The sequence below is a fragment of the Pithys albifrons genome, chromosome 9, assembly GCF_047495875.1.
Source record: "Pithys albifrons albifrons isolate INPA30051 chromosome 9, PitAlb_v1, whole genome shotgun sequence".
In the NCBI taxonomy this organism is placed as follows: domain Eukaryota; kingdom Metazoa; phylum Chordata; class Aves; order Passeriformes; family Thamnophilidae; genus Pithys; species Pithys albifrons.
In genome coordinates this window covers 16,291,619-16,314,896 of record NC_092466.1, presented here as the reverse complement: position 1 = coordinate 16,314,896, position 23,278 = coordinate 16,291,619, and the positions used below count along the sequence as shown (strand labels likewise).

General features: G+C 38.4%; 1 protein-coding gene across 4 annotated transcripts in view; it reads right to left on the bottom strand.

Moving 5' to 3' along the window:
* Window positions 1-17,011, bottom strand: part of KNDC1 (kinase non-catalytic C-lobe domain containing 1) — a 64,283-nt gene extending 47,272 nt beyond the window's left edge. For all 4 annotated transcript variants that reach the window (XR_011698554.1, XR_011698555.1, XM_071563995.1 and 1 more), the window contains exons 1-3: window positions 16,799-17,011; window positions 12,163-12,361; window positions 9,150-9,208 (exon numbers count right to left, since the gene is read on the bottom strand). Coding sequence is in view for 2 of the 4 variants with exons in the window: in XM_071563995.1 (XP_071420096.1) it covers window positions 9,150-9,208; window positions 12,163-12,361; window positions 16,799-16,900 (360 nt within the window). In the remaining 2 variants the exon portion in view is untranslated. The remainder of the gene's footprint in view (window positions 1-9,149; window positions 9,209-12,162; window positions 12,362-16,798) is intronic.
* Between the last annotated feature and the right edge of the window lie 6,267 nt (window positions 17,012-23,278).

Here is a 23,278-nt window from a genome sequence, read left to right as displayed (position 1 = left end):
CAGATTTTTGTAAGCTTTTTTGCATACTTTTTGACAAACTTCAGAGCTTGCTGTTTTGTTGGGGTTTTATTTTTTTAGCTCTTTTTTGACAGGAGATAGATATTGTTCAAAAAATAAATCTTACAACACATTTACAGCAGCCTCTGTGTTACCTGCAAACACTCTTGTAACAGCAATAGGTTTTGGCTTTCCATATGACTATGTGGATTGTTGTCCATAAGACTCATTTGTCATCATCTACAGTAAAAACCAATCTGAAAAGTAATACTGTCAATTCAGAGCTACACCCAGAGAGGACAAAAAAAAAATAGAATTTTTTCAACTGGACCTCAGTACAATTTCAAGAAGCTGTTACATGACTACTGCTGTAGTGAAGACTGATATATATCCTATATGCATCTTAAGACACTGACAATGGAAGTCATATGAAGATGAACACACATAGAAGTTTGACCAAATTTAAACCATGCTATTTGCATGAAATTACTCGTCTATTTGAAGGGTGAAGACAATTTAAGAACATGTTTCTTACACTTCCATCCCACTTTCAAGTTCCCTTAATCACAAAGATCAGCACCTCAACACAGATGAATAGCACACTAATTGACTCCTCTCCTGCCATGACTGTAGAAGTATAAATATGACAAGTAAGTAAAACCATTGCAATAAAACTCCTGAAGACCTCAGAGGTTAGCTAGCAAAAGTTACTCACATTCATCTTTAAAGGTTCTTGAACAATGCTATTTTTTAAAAATTCCCTTTGAAATGGAGTTTTATTTGTCACAGCTCTCCTTATGATTTATCAGCCATTAACCTCCTTACTTTTAAGTTACCTGCCATAGGTAATTCATTTATCACTTAATTAAGCTAACACAATTTATTCCCTGTAGGCATAGAAACGAGGAAGCCTGAGAAACAGTTGGATGCATGCTGAGCAGACTGGCGCTGTCTTCTCTCAGCTGTGTAAGATGCTTTTCATTTTATGGCAAATATGATGTTATTCACAGCTACTGAAGTTTTTTATTAAAAAAACTATGTTCTTTTTATCTTAACCTAAGAGACGGTGCCGACTGGTAAAGTCTGTCACTCTGAGTAATGCATTCACACAATTCTATATTGAGGGATACTTATCACACATTTTGGAGCTCAGAAACTGAATTGCTACACTTCCACTCAAGAACACTACAGGCCAATACACTAGAATAGCATCACAGTTCTTTTACCATTATTGAATCAATGACATTCAGAGTGATACATAAAATATTTATTGCTGTACAGTAACCACTTAACTCTTATTTGAAATAATAATCTAGGTAGATTGTTTCTACTTTTTTTTTTCCATAAGGAACATTTAGAAGATGAACTGCAAATGCAGAGAGCTGGCCAAACACTTCTGAACCTACTCCACAGCACAGTATCTTGTTCAGCATTCAAAATACCAATGTTCATAGAACAGCTGTAGGCGACAGATACAGGCAACAAACAGGGGGCTCTCATATCAGGCATGTAAACACAAGGATTCTTTTTTTTGAGAGCATGGAGGGTTCTTGGCTGGTTTTAGTTTGGTGGGGTTTTTCAGTTTAATTCTTTCATAGAGAAATGTTTTCTGCAAGAGTAAACCTTGTTCCTTCTCTACTCAAGCACAGAAGTCATATTACAGTTGAGAGAAAGGAGGAGAGGTTTGGATGAGTTTTTTGGTTCGTTTGTGTTTGGGAGGATTTTTTATGGGGTTTTTTTGTGTTTTTTAAACTTGGCAAAAGGGCTCCAAAGTTCAAGAATCCTGGAGTGTATATATATATACACACACACAGATTTATACAAAACCTGTTACAAGGTTATCTAAGAAGAGTCACACTCAACACATTTCCCAGGAGCCACTGTATTCAACTTCAAAACCATGTTCTCAATTACACCTCTAAGGTTTTTTGAAATGCTGTCACTAAGCAGAGTGATGTGTGTGACAACCATTTTGTCACAATCCTGATGGCTCTGTTGAGCAAATCTCAACAGCCTAATATGATAATGCTACAACCATCCAATTCACAGTGAAAACTGAACTAGTCTTTGAGATTTTATCTGGAGATTAGGAAGTCATCCACTCTACCATCTACATTTAAGTCAATCTGTTAATGAAGCTTTCAAAAATAGTGGTATTTATGAATGTTCTCATACACTGGTGAAATGGCTCTATTTTCAGTTCATCTAAATGGTAAAACTTAGTTTCCATTATTCAGGGAGCATAAAATCTCCAGATCTAGTGTAGCAAGGATCTTTTAGTGACCTGAATATCCATGTACAACAGGCATAATATTCATGAAAGAGAAATCTTCTGGTATCAAGTAATGGTAACCAATAATTCTGCTGGAGACCTCCATGTCATGTTTAAGAGTTCAGGCTTACACTTCACAGCACTGTCAACCATTCTAAGGAGTAAATGACAGAAATAAGCAGAGAAAATGAAGCAAGACCAGTCTGATGATGGGTCCACCAAAGAAATGAGTCTGAATGGGCAAAACTAGAAACAGATAATTATACCTGGACTAAAGAAGCCAACATCATCCATAGCTGAGGAAGCACCTGTACTAATCAGAAGAGTTTATGTGGAAGAAGCTGGAGACAAACAACTGATCCAAAACATTTGTGCATCTTTAGGATTAAGAAGCCTAGAGTTTTAAGAGACCACACAAGTGTAACAGCAGAAAATCTGTTCACCTTTCCTTAGTTTTTTTGCTCATGATGGAGACTCTCTGAAAACTTATCCAACACAGCCCTTTAGGCATCTAAAAGAGTGAGGTTCAACTACCACAAGAACCCACTGTTTTAAGTCAGAACACGAAGTCCTCTGTTCAATCCCAATCTTTTCCATGTAAAACCAAAATTCTAAAGTAAAAAATGCTTTAGTACATCAGGAGATAAGCTTCATTATTCTAAGGGAAAATATATATCCTATTTTTAACAATGCCTTCTTATAGAAATCTCATAGGTGAGTAAGGAAGAAACCTAAAATTCTATATATTTTCATTGACCAGATTACCTGTACAGTCATTTCTCTTCTGAGGGTGTTTTTCTTCCTAGGGGACAGATTATTTCCAATAAAATATATGTCAGTCTGAAGAGTTGTTTTAGATTTAGAGGAAAAACTGTAAAAATACTGGCAATATGTTCAATAAACCTGCCAGAAAAGGCCAATATGTCAACTTCAGAACTAAGGAACAAGCTATAGGTTTTTGAGGTAATCAAATTATAAAATTAGTCCAAGCATTAAAGAAAAACAAACAAACAAAAGACTGCTGTAAAAAAAAATCCCATTCGCCTCATTCGTCCTTTTATTAACTTTGTATAAAGCAACTAAAGGGTGTTACTTGGCCAGTACTGAGTCCCTGAAAAGAACCTCAACTGGGACAATGATGTCCCAGGAGCTGGAGGACTATTTCCTCTTCTATATAGCACAGCAGAGGCAGAGGTAACCAAATGAATGTAATTTATTTTTATCACTGAAGAAAAAGCTTTAAATAACATTCAGAAGACAGAATGGTTTAGACTACAGGAGGAGATAAGTTACCATTTGCTGATGACAAGCCTTGCTGCTGTTAGATAGAATAAGTCTCAAGGGGAGGCTACATTAATCTAAGAGAAACAGAACTCAAGAAAAAAAGGCACTAGGTGTTTCAAAAGATTTGCTTCCCCCATCAGATAAACACAAAACCCAAAACCCCTCTAGGAGAACATATAAAAAGTTTTCTTTTTTCATCCTGCACTGAGAGCTAAGGAAATAATAGAACAAAAGAGATAATTTCACAGCATTCAAAGCTACTGCTTTAAAAGACCAGAAAAGTCATGAAGAGAAGACTTCCTTTATACCTTCTGGTGTTTTGATTTGGGAGAAAGATGAAGGCTTTCATATTTATTGAAGGACCAACAGCTGAGACACGAGCACTAGATTAGTAATGATCAGCTATTGAGAAATACTGCAGCATCAAACTGTCAGCTCAGTTTTCTTCAGTAGGATTGACATATATATATACACACACACCCTCCCCAAACCTTTCTTTCTTTATCTATTCTGTAGAACAGCATGTTACATTTGCCACTTCAATCCATGCATTTATATGCCCATAAAACATTTGTAGGTATTGGTAAATATCAATCTAACTGCCTTGTCACATTTCACAGAAATAAGCAATATGAATCTTAATTATTTCATTTTCAAAAGCAATATAATACATTTCAGCTTGTCTTTTCTATTTGCATATGTTATACCACTTTGGGTAGGCTTGTTTATTTTTAAGGCTGATGAAACACGTAGCAGTATTTTTTTTTAATATAAAACACCTACAACCCACTGAGAACTGCAAGTTGACAGTCATGACATTCTAAGAGACAGGTAGCATTCAGCCTTCTCTGGTTCTGATTCTCTCCCAGGTGAGAGATCAGCATACCCTAAAAAGCAAGAACAAATTCTAGATGAGAAAACATTCCTTCCATTCTCTATCCTGTATTTCCTCCTTCTTTTCAGGGTAGTATTTAACTCTGTAGCAGTTTTTCAGTTCTTTAATTGTTGAAAGGTTTTAATCCTTTCAACTGAGGCTTCTGAACTGCTGTGTTTTATCACCTCTAAATAATAAGTTCTTAACAGAAGCACTATCCAATCTCCTTTAGAATAAAAAAAAAACCACCAAAAACTAACCCAAAACAAGGCAGACAAGACTGAAAATTCACTAGTTTTTGTTGCAGAGGTTCACTAGAATAAGCAAAACTGAATAGCCACATTATTAAAAAATTATAAATGCAAGTTCACGCATGGCAGACATTGGTCTTTCATCTTACTGAAAGCTCATATCTTAGAAATGTGGGGTTCCTCATCAATGAACCTCTCTGTCAGACTCAATGGCAGTTTTGTGATGCAGACAAATAGCTATTTGAAACTTGTTTGAGACAGCCAGTGTTTTTAACCTAAGGCAATCTTGTATTGCAGTGATAGAAGTACGGCTATTAATGAACTCACCAATTTTTAACTACTCCTGTTGAGCCTCGCATTGGTCAAATTTCACAAGTCTAGCCCTGTACTGCCCAGGGCAAGAAAATGAAATAGAAATCAGGAAAAAGGCTAAAGCTCTTGCTATCTAGAGGAAACAATCAGGGCAAATTTTAAAAGAAGCATTAAATCTCAGTTTCAACGTTTTTCTAGAACAGAAAAATTCACATTCTTTGCTGCTCTCTAGAGTAGTATATGAGTAAACCATTACAAAATTATAGGCTAGTCTTTATACTCCAGATGTTTATAGCTGACTTCTCGCTCAAGATTCAACTACAACAAAAATGTGGTCAATACTTGCTGCAGCAAATTCAGACACAACTTCCAATTTAGAGGAAAAGCAGAAAGGGACAGCTTTAGTGATCTGAAAACTTTTACTGAGCACAACCACATCTCCTACTTGCATCTGCATTAAGAATAAAAGTGCAAATGGCAATAAGAGTGCTGTACAGAAATTCTCCCTTTCTTTGGAGTTACAGTGTCATTTAGAACTCTAAAGTTTATGTTGTGTTGTCTCTATTTGCATTACCAATTCTTAACAGTGCACTTACTAGGGCACAATAGTAATGGAAGTCTGCAGGGAGATAGCAAAGTTCGAGGAAAAAAATAACATGAACATCAGATAGGCAGGAGATTCTCTCTTTTAGTTCAGTGCTGTCTTAAGAGACCAACGGTACCTGCTTGGCTGCCTTTCTGCACTTACACTGTGACAATGCTTACACCTGGAAGAGGAGGACATACCACAACTGCCCTACTGAATACCACTCCAACCACTTAGCAACACAGTGATTCAAGGTTTCTTGAGACCCTCAGAAACCACAATCCTTTCTCCACCCCCACAGGCTGGAACTGTGGTAGCAGTAAAGTCACCAGTTAGAAAGATGAGCCACACTTCACTGTTGACACCAAAAGCGCCTTTCACAGTTAATTCCTTCTTACACACGTTTTGCTCTAAAAACTCTATTCTACATCTGACACTGACACCTCCCTGAAGGGCTCATTTTCACCTTCCTACTCTCAACAGTAACTGAAGTTGCTGTTATTATTCCCGCTTTACAAATGCAGAGCAGATGAGGGAACAAGGCGGAAGCCTAAAACAAACCACATGAAATCAATTACTTTTCAGTCCTGTGCACTGATATTTGGACAAAGCTTTAGACCTCTTGCTATTTGAAATTCCAACTAAAAACTGAAATTTTTAATAGCATTGTTTCAGACACCAGTACAGTAATGCATTTCAGTTTGTTTCCTGGGTCTATTACCCTTGTGTGCTTGAGTGCCAGCTAAGTTTAGTAACTAATTAGGCTGGAGTCACAATTCCATTAGAGGCCTGGATCAGTAATTCACCAAGCAGGAAACAAAACATCTCTTGTTGAAAAAACTGTAGCTTCAATTGACAGATTAAAAAAAAAAAAAGAGTTTGAAGAGGAAGAAGTCATCCAGTAGCCATACAAACCTAATTGTGTGCTTCCATTTTAGAAGCCAGGAAAGAGGTTACACTCACATCAAGCGAAACCTCTGGCTCACATAACTATTTTAAATCAGCTGAGCTTTGACACTGGAGTAACGGCTACCAAAGATCATCCTGAACATAATTATTGGTTCCAAAATTAATTTTTTCTCTTTATATTGACATTGGACAGTTTCAACACAAACACTACTTTCCATTGTTCTAAACAAAGCATACTAAGCAGCTGCAAAAACACTCCAACAACTGAGTCAGGTCATTACCAAAGAAGGAGAAAGCAGTAACATAAGATCTGATGCCCCCATAAAAAGGGCAGCTTACTATAATGGTACAAAGAATCTCATAATACTGAGAAAGGTCCACGGTTTCCTCAGAGGGCTGTATATAAAGCAGTGCTACTCTGCCATTGCACAAGAGAAGGCTACAATAGGGGTGAGGGTATAGACAAAAGTTATCAATACCTTTGGAAAAGAGAAGAACATGAAGTAGTAACACCAAGAAGGAAAACAATCAGCTTGGAAAGATCACAGTATTGTAAAATCCTTTTAACAAGTATATAAGGATTAACCCACTGTAGGTCTTGGAAACTGCAAAAGCAAAAACAAGCAGAGATTGCTGTGGAATCTTTGGCAGGATTTGGTCTGGTGCTAAAGTACTTAAAAATGCAACCAAACTCTGCAAATGGTGAGAGGTAAAGCTTTGAAAATTCCACAAATAATCTGAATCTCACAGCTGTATGACAAAATGCACACAAATCCCAGAGCAAAACAATACATCTCTGCCTCAATGCAGGGGAAAGCCCTCACTTTTCAGTCTTGTGCATTGAGCTAAGATGGTCAATGAAAAACAGCTGAGGCAATAGGCCACTCTGCTTTGCAAGGCTTACCAACTTGCTAGATCAAGAAACAGTAGGAATGTAGAGAAATCAGAGCACCCATCCCTTACCCCACTTCACAATACACAAAGCAGAGCACGTTGACTTCCTTCCACACAAATGTGGGGACCTTTATGTATCTTCATCGACCTTTGCAAAGAGAGTAAAAGGGTCAATGTTCAGAGCCACTCCTGATTCAGACAACTTTTACTGACTGTCTAATTGTGCTGTGCTTGGTATGGGGGATTCACTGGTGCTTAACAGGCTAGTACATACTGCTGAAAGAGAAGAGTTAAACAATAAATCTGTACACAGATGAGTTTTATCCAAGAGGGATACAATGACCTTGTATATCAGACAGAACTAAAATTTCAGGTCACTTGTATTCCCACAGTCTTCCCAAATTCTTCTTTCAGCTTGTTCCAACTCCTTGGTCCTTTAATCTCTTTCAGTGTATCTGTTTGCTATATGCATGTGAGTTCAGCAACTCCTAATGGAAGAAAAAGGATCAGGGGGAAATGAAAATTTGCCAAAGGAGTAAATAATTCCACGAATCTTTCAAGTGTTTCTGTGTCAAATCTTGGAAGCTTGTTAAGGGATGGAGAACATATTTATGTAGAATCCTAAGTCCAGCTTCAGAAGCACAACAAAAACAAAAGAAAAAAACCAGTCACCCTCGGGTCTTGTTTTCCTCAACTACATCTGAATAAAAATGATATTACAGTTACCAAGTTTCCATGAAATGCAGGCCACCTCCTAAAGATCCCCAGCCTGCACTGCCTCCCTGTCCACAGACTCCCCACAAACCAGCATGGGGGTGAGGAGAAAAGCGGGCATAAAATCACTAGAGCTCTGCTGACCTATATAGATACAGTAACAAAGAATAGGAACAGGGAGAAATGTTGCATCTCTAATCTCCAAAACTGCGCTACTTCTTATTCTATTATACTACCCTTCCTGCCTTATCATTGTCATTTTACATGCAGTACTTCACACTTCCAAGGTCCACTTAGCTGCCTCTTCTCTGCTACCCAACCATAAGAAATACAGAGAATGATAAAAACAACTACAAAGGTTATAACTATGAAAAGCAAAAGGTGTTTGTATTGAACTATAAAGAAATAGATTTTTTTTGCATACCTTGAATTGAACATGTTGCTAATTAAAGCATTTGAATTATCTGAGAATACATGTCAGAAAAAATACAGTATTAAGGAAAAGGATATTAAGCAAGCAAGTGCTCCCACAGCATGCAATGAGATGGTTGACTTGGGAGGCTAATGAATTAGTATAAACAATTTAAATCTAATTTAATTTAACAATGTAGAGCATTTGTGCACTGCAAGGCAACCGACAATAATTTGTTTCTTCATTAAATCAAAGATAAAATTGCTGATTACCCTTCCCTGAATTATTTTATTGAAGAAGATAGCAAACAAATTTTATATTTAGTCATAAAAGTTCATGACTAGTCCCCAAACAAGCAAATGGAACCAGTGAAGGATACCAGTGAACATAATACAGACCAGCTGTGGTTTAGGGCAACACATTATTCAGTCAAAATAGAGTCTCATATTTTAGCAGTTAGTGAGCAAATGTTTATACAGAAAACTAATACAGCATTTTAAGTTTACTTTTTATTTCCACAAAACATATCTAAAACACCATTTACTATTCATAATCTTTAAAAGTTTTAAAATTATATATGGTACTGCCAGAAATACTAAATTATTAACTTCCCCTCTATTTGACAGATGAATTTAAGAACTTGCCTCAAAAGTGTTACCGGTGATATCAAATTCTGGTGGAACAAAGGCACCCTCCGGATCATCTTTGGAAGCAAAAGGAAACATGTCAGGTTAGAAATTAGTAGTCTTACTTGTTTAAAAAAACACAAATCAATTTGATGATACAAATTTAACTATACACTCATATCTGATATAAAAGAAACTATGTATAGCAGTATTTTGGTTCACTTCTATTTGATGTACAAAGAACTTGCTATCTACATTTCTCCAACAGGCAGTAAAATAAATGGCTGTTTTCAAACTTTCTCCGAGGAGATACCATAATTTTCCTACTAAGAAACAAAACAGATTAAACACCCACAAAGAAATACATTTAACATGTCTAACCCCGTCTTGCCTTCAGACATTTATGTTTGGAGCAAGTTATCACCTAAGCTATTGTGGCCCAGCTGTGGCTTAGAGGTTTGATTCGATTAACGGAACACTTCCATTCACTATTTTCCACTGCAGACCTGGTTGAAAAGGGTACAAGAGCAAACCCAATCTGAACAGCTAATTGCCTCTTCATCTATAGGCCAGCTTAGAACTCTGACCTTTCTGCTTAGTTTGTTTTACTTATGATAAAATAGTTGAAGAAGCAAATTCCCCATGCGTGTGCTGCTCAGCGGAGAACTGAGCGACTGCAGCAGCCAATTCTGAGTGAAGAGGGGGAAGGAAGTGAAGAACATGTTAAGAGAGATTGATGTTGCTGCTGCATCCAAGCTGATATGTAGTATCACACTGTACTGATGTCACCAGTATGTACTGATGAAACCCAGTAAAGAACACAAAGGAATTAAACAAGTGCACAACTAAAAATCTATTCTTCACATCCAAATTCAACACACCTAGTCTATCCTTTTAAGAAGCTAGTCGATGACTGAGATCACTTATAAGGGAAAATCATGTTTCCCTTCTCAACAGGGAGAAAAAATAGTATGCTCAGAGGAATATCATATTCATCATAGCTTTAGCTTTAATAGAACTTTAGTGCCTGTATTTTAGAAGTTAAATGCAAAGCTCTTAATGTGAATGCACTAAACTCAGTTGTACGGAAAAGACTACTAGAGAGGACGTTTTATACATATTCATATATTGCAGATACATGGCACAGCTGACTATCCAGATGCTGACTGATTTACAGCTCCTTATGATGTTCCCAATTCAACTTTCCCACTGAAAAAGAGGGGTATGCAACTAATTTTGCATTCGTTACTCCCTCCGCACTTTTTCCTGATATTTGGAGGAGGGGGCAGAAGAGGAAGGGAACTAATGGACTGATGGTTTGTCTCCCCCTCTTCCCCACCTGCCAACTTCAGCTCCTTTTCACCTTCCCACTACCTTTCCCCTTGCAATAGAACACTTTAAAGGCTACACAAGCATACAGCCTTTATCACTGGTACTGCTTACTGTATTCTTTTAATATAATGTTTACAGTGGAAATTTGATCTCAAGAGACAAGAAGGTATCAGACCTCTTGGCAGAACATCCTATTTAATGTTTGTCACTTGAGCACCACAGAACCTGCAGGAAGCAAAACGTGCTGCTAAAGCAGAGAGACAGGCTGTTCGTTTTCCCTCACTGGCAAGCAAATCCGACGTTATAATTTTCTTCTGGAAGAACAAATCCATGGGCAACAACTACAGGGAAGCAAAAGGGACAACCTCCCCACGTGCCTATCTAACAAACTATATTTTAATGAAATAGTAACAAGATCTGAGGGAAAGAGCCAAAGACAGCGTGAAGTGTCTGTGAGAAAAATAGAATATAACTTTTTGCATTCCTCGGGAAAATATAACTTCCTTTAAAGGGAACTAATGAAGTCTCTTCCTTAGAGACTAAAATGACCAGAAAACTGAATCTTTGTACATTTGCTTTTCACAGGAATTTGTTATCCCATGTTTTAAGCACTTGAATACAGCAAATTTCTGGATCAAATTTTGCCAGCTATTCAATTAGACTAAAACATTTAAGAAGAAATTGATTTTTTCCTTTCCCAGCTGCAAGCAAAGATCTTAGTTGAGGGGCATTTTTCATCCACTATTCTCTTCAACAAGTCTTTCATATACCTGTGGCTAGTACAAAGACAGCTTCTTTTTCTTTTTTTAATTTCAAAGTATGAAATTAAAATAAAGGAAATTGATTCCCCATTACACTATTATTATGAAACCAAAAGTAGGCCAACATATATTGGAGGAATTTAATAATAAAAATCACAGCAATTATGAACATAGATTTTCATCTTTATTAATTACACTTTATGATGTTACATGTTTGTTTGAAATACCACAAGGCAACAAATGTTCATTTGTGGCAATGTTACCTTACCTATTTTTTTCTAGTATTTTTATTAGATAGTTTGACATAGGTTTTGACTACAAGAATAAACACTTATTCTCACAAAGATTTAAAAATAAATTAAGTTAAAGAAAACACAATAAAAACTTGCATAGTTTGTACATGATTGTATATGTATGGCTGTCCTAGTTATGAGCTCTAAAAAAACCAAACAAACAGAAAAGGCCTTTAATGAAGAAAGAGCTTTCCTTTTTAAGCAAATATGCACTAGAGTTACCTGCTTCTTTATGGTCACATCACCAAGATACACAGAATCAAACTTCTCTAAAAACAGAACACATCTATGAAATTAGAATATCTTGCAGAGACTAAGAATGTGCTTTATGGGCTACAGACTTGTGCACACAGACACACAAATACATAACCCACAGTGCCTGAAATGGACATAAACAAGAAATCACCTGGATAAGTCTTACAATAACAAGGAAGAATTTTCTAAGCAAACTCATAACAGCCTTTTTTCATCAGTTACAACACTGAACATGTAGTTCCACATGGACCTATACACACCCATTCCCAAACAAGCTTTAGTTTTATCTTTATTTTAAGTCTTAAAACCAGAGTGTAATGTTTTACTGCAGTTTCTCACTCAGAGTTTCCATAGTTCTAAAACAAATAGCCTGGAAACACAAATACTTACCACTGAGCTGTTCCATGAAGCATACATTGCCATTGGTGTTAAAAGCCAAAGTGTCAGGAGTGATGCAGAGTGTCTGGAAGATTGCAGAATGGGCAATGCTCTTCAGAGAATGGCAACACTCCAGGCAAATTGCCCAAATATCTTGCTCAGTAAGACAGCTATCCCGCAGTGACAAAATATCAGCAAGGGACACATTCTCCTGCCAAGATATGAATTAATAAATTACCCTGGATTTCATGACAATATTTTGTGTATCATAGATGACATTTGACACAGTTGGCTGCAAGTAATGTTTCCAGCAAATTCTCTCACTTTCTAGGACACTGATTAACACCCCAAGAAACACCAAGTGAACGACTTCGCTCTTAACACAGTGTTTTAAGAAGCACAATTAAACTGAACAAAGAAATCACAGTATGCCAACATAAGGAAGTTACTCCCTACAGGAGACCTGTAAGTTACATAAACACTGCATCAAAGTTAGTGAAACAGACCACTTGGAGGTAAAAGCAGAGAGACTAAATTCAAACACTTTGTTTCAACTATGCCTCTCAAGCTCTCCCAGGATCTTCACATAAACTACTTCAAAATTCTCCTCACAGCACTTCTCCGTATCATCTGTGATCTGAGAAAAAGTACCCTTTAAATTAGTCTGTCTTAAGAATAATGCAGTTGTTTAGTGGTGTAGACCGTTTAATAAACATTTGAGGCTATAAGAAAAGTGTTTTTATACTTTGACTTAAACCCAAACACTTTGGTTGTCCTAGGCCTCCCCATTACATACAGAGCTCTCAGCGATCAAAAAAGGTCATAGACTTCATTTGTAAGTTACTGTCCTACACTTTAAGTCATCTTGCATCAACCCTGTTATCACAGTAAGGCTATGAAGAGTACAGATTAAAAAAAAACAACACGTGTCTCTCTCTAATGTGGCTTTCCTCGTCAAGATGTTCAGAAACAAGGCCTGTCTCAGAGCAGCTAGCCTTTCCATGGACATTTTTTAGGATACAAAGCTAATACATTACCCATAGCTACAGAAGTAAAGTTTTTTGTGAACTTAAAGGAAAGAGAAAAAACGCCCAAACAAGCAAAACATCAATTCCACCTATAAGGAAAAATAAGGTAACAAAAATGGAAGGTAATCTACAGAAGTTACTTTGCATCAGAGCCATAAACACTATTTCCCCCCCTCATTTAAATATAAGTAATTTAAACTAAAGACTTGACTTCTCAATGATATTAAATATACACTGAATGGAAGATGTAGCTGTGTATTACTTACAATATAGAAAAAAGAAAGATATCATCACCAGCAAAAGAGAACATGAAGTATCTCACAGCTCAGAAAACTGTTACACTTTAAAATTTTAACGCCTTGGAAAATACAGTTATAACTTCCCTTACATACTTCAATACTGGAGAACATCAATGATATTTGGACTACCATATACAGAAGGGGTTAACAGTTTGTTAACAAGTCTTTTGGAGAACTAAGCACCGCTCTCATAATATCTTTCAAACAAGGACCAAACTCTAGCCAAAAAATGTATTGTGCTTTTTAGTCTAGAGTATAATGCTTAATAAATACATATAAGGTAGGAAATAAAGCACACTCACTGTTATTTGGAAAACTTAACTTCTCTTTTCAATACTCTAATTTTTCATCAGCCTACAAATGGACTGATTTCCTAATGGCAGCATTACTAGAGTGGCTTCTTGCACTAATCATGGATCCTGGTCTGATTCAGTCCTACATAATATTGAACAGCAAAAGATCTCAGACACAAGATGTCATTTTCTCTATGCTATACTCAGCACAATATGTGCAATAATGCCATCAGTTTGAGGGTGGATAAGGAGGTTTGCACATCCCCATAAGGAACCTCTTCCAAGTATGAAGTGCAGCAGAGGTTCCTCTATCTGCAAACATAAACGTATGACAAGGAGCAGCACTACAAACCATTAGGCTTTACAAATGACCAAACTGATAGGTAGGATGAGGAGAGGAACGGAAAGAAAAGACAAACTGCTTATTCTGCGGTCAACAAAATCAGTTTAAAAGTTCTGTGATCAAAGCAATGAGCCAGTAAATATTTTTAACTCTCCTAGAATCATCTAACTACGTGGCCTAATGGCATCTGTTGCAATAGCAAAATAAAAGGATGTTTCATTATTCAAGATGCAAAACTACAAGAGTTTCATCTGTACATATGAACCAAAGACGCTCAATTTAGAGTTTAGGTGAAAAAATTAAAAACTGAAACCTTTAGGACAAACTCAATATCAAATTCCAGTTACAGTAAGGACTTTATAGAATTTATTTTGAAATTCTTTTGAGGCTGAACTTCACTGCAGTATAAACCTTAAAAAAATCTTGGTCATGTGGTTATTTGGGAAGTAAATGAAAGGTGATGATCTCATGTCAGAATAAGCTTATCTTTCAAAAGATGAGAAAGTTATGTAATCTGGAAAAAGGAATAAAAAAAGAAAAAGTTAAAAAGAATAAAAGACCTGTGAATGTTCACTGGCTTCCATCAGCAATTGATGGCTACGTGAAGACAAAACACCACCAGACACATAGCAAGCCCTTCTCTTTTCAGTGCTCCAAGACAGTAAGTTATTTACTCCACATATTTCCCAAATGATCACACTATCTTGACCTTAGTTATTAAAGCTGATACTGTGGCAAAGTAAGGCCTTCATAGAGAACGAAGCACTGAAAACACTGAGATGTGCATTTGACTAGTTTGCATCCCCAAAGCAACACAAAACCAAAGTTTTTGCCATGGGAAAAAGTCATCCTTTTAAGACTGTAACACAGAAGGCTCTGGCAAGCTACTGCTTCAATACTTTGACCCGCTAAAAGTTGTTTCACTCAAATGTAGTACATATCAGAGATGATGACACCTCTTCTTTTTCAGCAAAAGACACTTGTATAGAAGTGTCTGGTTTTACTATTGTTTAAAAACTATGGAAAGTGAATGGGTCAGACAAACATGCTTAATGATTGACTTTAGTTCTCATTTTTAACTTATATTTTCTTCAGCAAGTAAAAACAGTTCAGTAGCATATAACTAAGCAGAGATAATTAAGAGAAAACTAACTGTCCATAGACAACTTCTTAGAAAATTGAAATTAAATGTTAAGGAGTATGAAGTGAAGAAAAGTTATAGTAGAGAAAGGAATTTCAAACACATCCTCATCCTTAGCTTGGGCAGCTTCTGCTTCACATATTGGCAAAACCCCCACATATATCAGACACCAACCTCATTCCTCATACTAGGTACAACGATGAGAAATGCAGGCTCCACTAAATGACTAAGCAGCTCAGAGTTCCATACAACAGCATTCACAGCTTTCTGGCACCTAAGTCTTTTTTTTCACAGTAATTCACACAAACTTCAAATCAATCTATTCCAAAATCACAGAAAATGTGCCAAATGCCAGTCACTAAATTCACCACATTTGAAGAAAATCACTGGGTTGCCTGAGTAGGCTCTCTGAGTATTCTTCAAAGCAGCTGTTTTTTATTATCACCAGGTGAGAGGTCATGCTCATTCTATCAACAAAAATACTGAAACAACTAAATATATGGGGCTGGTGGAAACTCAAAAGTATATATTGACCAGGTACAAAAAATGGGCCCAGGTCTTTCTCACACAGAAAAGCTGAACCTAAGTTTTATCTCCCATTCTGAGGAAATACTCTAAATATTTAAGCTAATATGTAAAAATGAAGCCACTACCACCTTCCTTCTACGTTTTGCATGAGCCAGTCTGAGTGGGCCTACTGCACTGAACACTACAGATGGCATTAGAGCCAAACTGCTGAGCCATGGAGGTGACTTAGGAAAAGGGCTCTGCATTTTCCAACTCACTTTTAAATCCTGATTGAGCTTGGATTCCTCGCACAGCAAGTAAGAGCTTGCAAGATGTGGTTTGGTGAATGAGTGGCTCACATAAGGCTCACCGAACTTTGACTTAAAAAAAAAAGGAAGAAAACTCCAAACATTTTCCCAAACATTCTCTAGGGAGTAAAAAACACACTTCATGTGGAAAGATACAAAGATGAGCAAGAGCAATAAAAAGCAAGTGCAAACTCAATAATAAATCCAGACAAGCGTGACAACAAGAACTGGGTTTAGCTACAGGTTATTTGGCCTAACAACTGAACAAATGGATTTAACAGTTTGGTGGGTTTTTGTTTTATTTGTTTGGTTTTTATTTTCCAGTGTCAAAGGCCTTTTTGCACAGGGCAGCAATATACACGGTTGTACAAAAAACTGGTTGGCAGCTTCTGGAAACAGTTCTGCCCGTGTAAATTTCCCTTTATCAAGTGCGACAAGGACACGTACTTGCCGACTGCAGCATTAGCCCACGGCTACGACAGCAGTGACGAGACTCCCCGCACTCGAAGACCGTGACTTTGCTGTTGTGTGGGGAAGGTGCATGGGGATGGGCTGAGCCCAAAGTGTTCGCTGGGAGCGGCGTAGGAGAACCGCGGGCCCTGCGGTGCGCGCAGGAGGTGCGGGCGGCTCTGCCACCGCGACCGGGCCGATGCGCGGCCGGACCTCAGGCCGCTGCCCCACAGGTGAGCGCAAGGGCGGCGGCTCCGTCCCCGCACCTGCCCCACTCACCTCATCCTCCAGCAGCGTCGGCAGAGGCTCGAAATCGTAGCAGTTCACTTCCTCCTCTTCCTCCTCATAAAACACGTCCTCTGCGGCGCCAAGAGTCTCCATCCCGCCCGGCGAAGGAGCAGAGGCTTTACCTCCGCAGCCTCCCTGTGCGCCTGGAGCACGGCCCTCGGCCCCTGCCGCAACTCATCCCCTCACCCACCCGCGGGCTGCCCCCAACCGCGACCCCCACGGCACCGCCTGCCCTCCCTCCCGCTTTAACCCCTTGCCGGGCCGGGCCGCCCCCGCCCCTCCCGCGCCGCCGCTCAGGCCCCGGCCCGGGGCAGCGCTGCCATGGCAACGGCCGCCGCCGCGCCCGCGCGGCCTCACTGCGGCACCGCCCGCCCTCCTGCGGCGCCACCTCCACCCCGCGCCCCGGGCGGCCCCGGCAGCGCCGCGGGGACCGCGACCCGCGCCGTGTCCCCACTGCTGGGTGCGCCCGCAGCGGCCCCGCGCCAGCCGGGGTCGGTCCCCCGCTCGGCTGCGCTCTGCGGGCGAAGGGGCGCGGCGGGAGGGAGGGTTGGTGTCCGCAGGGAGGCCGATGCGGCGGCGGTGCCCGAGGTGCTGCCCGGTGCTGAACGACCCCCGCCAGGCCTGCCCACCCCTCGGGCTCGCGTTACCAATCCCGGCTCTCCAGAGCGCTGGATTCACCGCACAAACTGGTGCTTAGAATTAGACAGGTGACCAAGAATTTGCATGATCATGGCATAGCTCCTGATGCAGCTCGAACCATAACAACCACAAACATAACCAAGCTGGTATCACCAACTTTCTGTTCATTAGTTCTGGCTCCCAGGGCTTAGGGCCCTGAGAGTAACTTCATTAAGACTCCCCTTGAAATCAAAGGATCAAGATCAAGGATTCCTTGAAAATCACCACCTGCATAAGCAAATATTTTATTTCAAGTAAACCCCATTGGAAAGCTCAGGTTATTTTGAGTAAACAGGCTGTAGCCTGGGAGTAGGAATGGGCATTCGGTAATGGACAGGTAACCCCTGAGCAGGTGTCTCCTGATTTAACCTCAAGCCACATCAAAATCTTACATCTCCATTGTAAACAGTGTGGTGGATGGTGAGAATAGACTGTTCTCTCCTGTAATTAAATTTTAGAACTACAGGTACTCAGAAAATAATGGTGCCAATTTCATTATTCTACTGTCCTGTATTCCTATAAGTCTATGTCAAAATGAAGTATGTTAATTAATTAATCTGTGAACAGTACATCAGGCAAAGCAAGAGCTTTATATTTTCTTTTTGCATGTAGTACCGTGTGGAAGAGATTAATACTCTATTAAAATATACATTAACAAACACTGTGAAGCAAACAAAGATACTTTGATTAACTGCCCCATAAAAGTCATCCTGCACTTTTGAGATTTCTCCCAATTAAACATGATTTGAATGCATTCCACAGTTACAGCATGCTACTGAGAAAAAAAAATCAAACCAAGGTAGATTGGAGTTTTTCATATATATGCTGTCTTATTGCTAACATTTTTGAACTAAATCGATATGAACAATATATATATATACTTAGAATTTGGTAACTCAGGCTTTTGGTTGTGAAAAAAGACAAAAATGTGGGAAACAGTTATTGCCTGGTGCTTCTGGAAAAAAACCCCAGCATGACTCCAGTAACAGTATTATTCTAAAATGTTTCTTAAACTACATTTCACCAGCATATTTGGCAAAATGCTTTCCTCAGGCAGCACAATCTACCCTAGAAGAATCCTGGATTCTGGACTCTTGTGTGTTGGACTCATAACTGCATTGTAAAAACGAAGAAAAGAGAAAAATTTCTCTGGTGCCTAAATCAGGCCTAATATCTTCACTCATCGGTAAATACATCTTAAACAGCACTCCATTGTAATCACCACTTGACCATTCACAAATATTTCTGAAAAAAAAGATAATTTAAGTTAAACCTATGGAAGCTGCACAGAAATTCACGTGCTAGTTTTGAAAGGATCAATATTTTTTCTTGAGTAAGAAAAATTCACGTGCTAGTAAGTGAGTGATAGGGCTTTTCCCTGCAAGATTAGCAGACTCAGGTTCAGATACCCACCCTGCATTATTTGGACTCTAGGCTCGGGTATATCCTGTTAGACTAAGTGACTGTTTCCAAGTGATTTGAGGTCTATCTCCCGATTGCTCTGATTAACTTACTTGCTATACTGAAGAACTATTTCTATAAAATAGAATATGTACAAAGTAAAAAATCAATGAAACAAGCACAACAGTGCTCTGTAAAACTTATAGTGAACTTAAACTTACAACAAGTGCCTTGATGGACAGGACAAAGCAGTCACTGAAACTGATATGGTTTGGTAGATTTTTTTCCAGAAAAATTCCTGTACTAACCCTCTGCTCATATCAATAATTTTGTTTTCCCATTGGTCTCACATTTGAGGCAACTGTCAGAAAAGGCAACTTGACACATTCATATAGAATTCTCATGCTAGAATATTCATTCTTATTGGCATCTGCAATTAGTCATGTGCCGTGGGAATTGTTGGAGGACATGCAACACCACACATTCTGGCATTAGAAAGAAACTCACATGTAGATGAAGCTGTCAGTTTGTCTGCAGTTATATTCCATTCTTTCAACAATATTGCTTAAGGAAGTGTAAGTTCTTAGGAGGTCTTTATAGACTATTGGTTAGGCATTTTTTGAAACTCATTTTGATGGATATGTGAGTGTCTGTGGAATAACTTCTGAGTCTAAGGATGGTTGAACATGCAGGTGAATATCATATTAAACACAGAAATACATAGAAGAGAACTCAGGTTCTCAACAGTGGTTGTTCTCAGAAGACAGAAATAAAACATTGTTTTGAACTAATAATATTCTATAGCCTGAAAAGAAATAAGAAATGTTAGCATAGAAGAAAGGAATATACTGTGACTGAAATTGTTTTTGTAAAGGATATTTGTAACATGTTTCACTGTGGAAGTACCAGAGAGAGGTTTCCTTTAACTGTGATCAGATTTTGAATATGAACTGAGATCTCTTTAGCAACAATTAACACCAGGAATCACAATTATTAGAGATTTTGACTTCTTAATTGTAGATTAGATTAGATGTAGATTAGAAAAAAACTACTAAGCAAGGGTAAACTCCAGATATAGTATAGATATTCTACGTGAGAAAACTCTTGACCAAAAAGTCATTAAATCAACATGGAGTTTTGTGTTTTAGATTGTATGATCACAGATAATGCAGCAGGAGTGGATCAAATACATCTGATTTCAGTGTTCTTACAATTTTAACATGTTCCCTTTAAGCTGTGGAAATGCATTACAGTTAAGGCAGTTTGCAATTGTCACATAAGGACTGTTTGCAGCAAAATCCGACCAGATTCCTGTCTCTGACAGCAGATGATACCAGATGTCTAGAAAAGAGTGTAGGAACAAGGTAGTGACATACTGTGTTCTCACAGCCTCCAAAGAATCACAGTTCAGATTTTCCCTAAAGCAGTGGTGATGTCTACTGGTTCAAGAGACACTGGAGTCTTTTTCTTTAATGAATTTGCTTATTCACTTTTTGAGTCTGAATTGGTTTGCTATTCACCATATCCTATTACAAAATTCGTCATCTGACCCGCATATTGCATAAAATAAATCCTTTGTTTCATCTGAGGCCCCTAACTTATTGTATTTGAATAGGTGGTGGATAGATTCCTTATTTGTCATCTTTCCATAATTTACAATACTACAGAATTCTCACATCTCCCCTAGTTTCATCTTTTCAGGTTGAAAGGTCCTGTTCTAGCTGTTCATTCACAGAATAGAAACTATTCCATAACCTCAATTATGCATTACCACTTCACAGTATTTTTTCTAATTGTGTCATTATGTAATTAAATATTGTGAAAAAGAAGATAGGAAGGAAGGAAGGAAGGAAGGAAGGAAGGAAGGAAGGAAGGGAGGAAGGGAGGAAGGGAGGAAGGGAGGGAGGGAGGGAGGGAGGGAGGGAGGGAGGGAGGGAGGGAGGGAGGAAGGAAGGAAGGAAGGAAGGAAGGAAGGAAGGAAGGAAGGAAGGAAGGAAGGAAGGAAGGAAGGAAGGAAGGAAGGAAGGAAGGAAGGAAGGAAGGAAGGAAGGAAGGAAGGAAGGAAGGAAGGAAGGAAGGAAGGAAGGAAGGAAGGAAGGAAGGAAGGAAGGAAGGAAGGAAGGGAGGGAGGGAGGGAGGGAGGGAGGGAGGGAGGGAGGGAGGGAGGGAGGGAGGGAGGGAGGGAGGGAGGGAGGGAGGGAGGAAGGAAGGAAGGGAGGGCAGGGAGGAATTTTTAAAAATAATATATTATTAACCTTCAAAATTAAAGGAAGTACTTCTCTTAACTGTGATTTACTGCTTTAGTTATGAGCCTCATGCTTTTTATTTTCAGAGAGCTGCATTCATGGGATATTGTAAAAAATAATTCAGTGAGCACTTGCCACAGAGAATATATTCATGAGAATTCAGGAAGTGACTGCCAGCACCCCTGTCTATGCAATATAATCTAAATACAAGCTACAAGAGAAAGGAAATTGTATATGCTAATACTGTTATGCCACTTTGTGCCACTGGAGATGTCTTTCATGTTCTTTTGTAGGTTTATCCTTTTCATTAGAGCACTTTCCTTATTCTTTTTAATAGATTATATAATCATAATTGACTATTATAATTTGGAGTACCAGACTTGTAGATGAAAGGTACACATTTGTAACAGTATAATTAGATTGTTCATTCTGCTTTTAAGAGTTTTCATTTAATGGCAATTTGCCTGAAAGTTCTCATTTTAATTTAGTTTGGGTGAAACAGAGGAAACTGAAAGATTTCTGTATAAGGAATCGGGTTTGTGTGTGTATGACTTATATCCTTTAGAATTGTTTGGGTTTTGTTAATCACAGATCTCTCTCATGCCATGGGCTTTAATACTTTCACAGTCTATGAACCTGCGCTTCTTCCTTTAGCAGTTACAGGTATTTAAAGACAAAGACAAACTTACCATCACTTACCAACTGCTGCTGTCATTGTGGAAGCAGTGAGAAAGCATTCTAATAAAAAGCAGACTCTGTTGCTACTACCAAAAAAACCTAAAAGAATTCAAAGGTTAAGATACTGCAATTTTTAAACCAGCCCCATTCCTGCCAGAACTCATATGGGAGCATAAATCAGCTTGCCTGATATGGTAGGTTGCTTTGTATTCCAGGCACTTCAGAATCTTACAAAGGCAATAGGGGTGCATTGGCTTTGCATCATGAAGAAGATCAGAAAATTATATGTATAGACAGCTTGCTGTATGGGAAAACCCCTTTTCATGGGGTTGAATGGTAGGAGTGTAAACTTCAAAATCATTGAGCACAGTCTTCAGTCATTATAGTCACTTGTTTCATCAATCTTTTCATAGAAATAGTCAAACTCCACCTGGTCCTACATGTTAGGAAATTTCTAATTTCCAGCCTTTAATTACATTCATTCACTTTTGCCCTAACAATGTCTTTTATCTTTTAATCTCAGTTCTGTTTCTTTACCGATTGCCATTCTATGTATACATCTGTTCTGCTGCCCTTGACTTTGTTTTCATCTTTTCCTAACAGTATATTTTCTTAAATCTGTGTTCTAGTCATGATTGCTTTTCTACTACACTACACTTTTGTTGTATTTATAATACTGATAAACCTTAATTTCCTAATTTCCTCAGGTGCTTAGGAGGGTTGATCTTTTCAGTAGTCCTATCTATCCCTTCAATGTATTTATGCATGTGCCTTTTTTTTGTCTTTATTTCTCACATGTCCAGTGTCTATAAATATTTCGATTTAGTTGCATCTTTTAATGTTTCATTTGTTTTCATATGAAAGGCTGTAACAGGATTTTTCACCATTCTTCTCCTCAAGATGTCTTTCAGCCATCTAATACATTTTCATTGGGATTGCAGTTCCTGTATTCCTTCTACATGAACTCTACTAGGTGGTACTCCAGGCATAGATAGCTCCCATCAGGAGCTACTTTAGGATAATGTCCTTTGCATTTAGGCATCTCCACTTTCTTCCTCATTCTCTAAATATCCTGTGCTGTTGCAGTTGGGTATTACCATCCTTTCCTAGCTGAAATGCAGAGATAGACAGCAGAAGTAAAGATTTGGCCCCAGCTGAAATCTATAGCAAAACTGTCGTGGCATAGTTTTATTTGACAATAACTCATTGAGATGCAAGATTAAAGACCAGAATTGTTTTTATTTGTATACAAATGGGAAAATAATCAAGTAATGATCCAATAGGAAACACGCATCTTTCTTTTCACCACTGGACAATTGGGATTAGAGGATCCAAACTGAATCCAGGGCTAAATCTGGTGTTTGGGAATTTCTGAGTAATTGTTTCATTAATTCAATCAGTCTATTAGATTTGTTATAGTCAGTGTCTATCCAGAAATACCTGTGTGTATATTCACACATATGAAGAG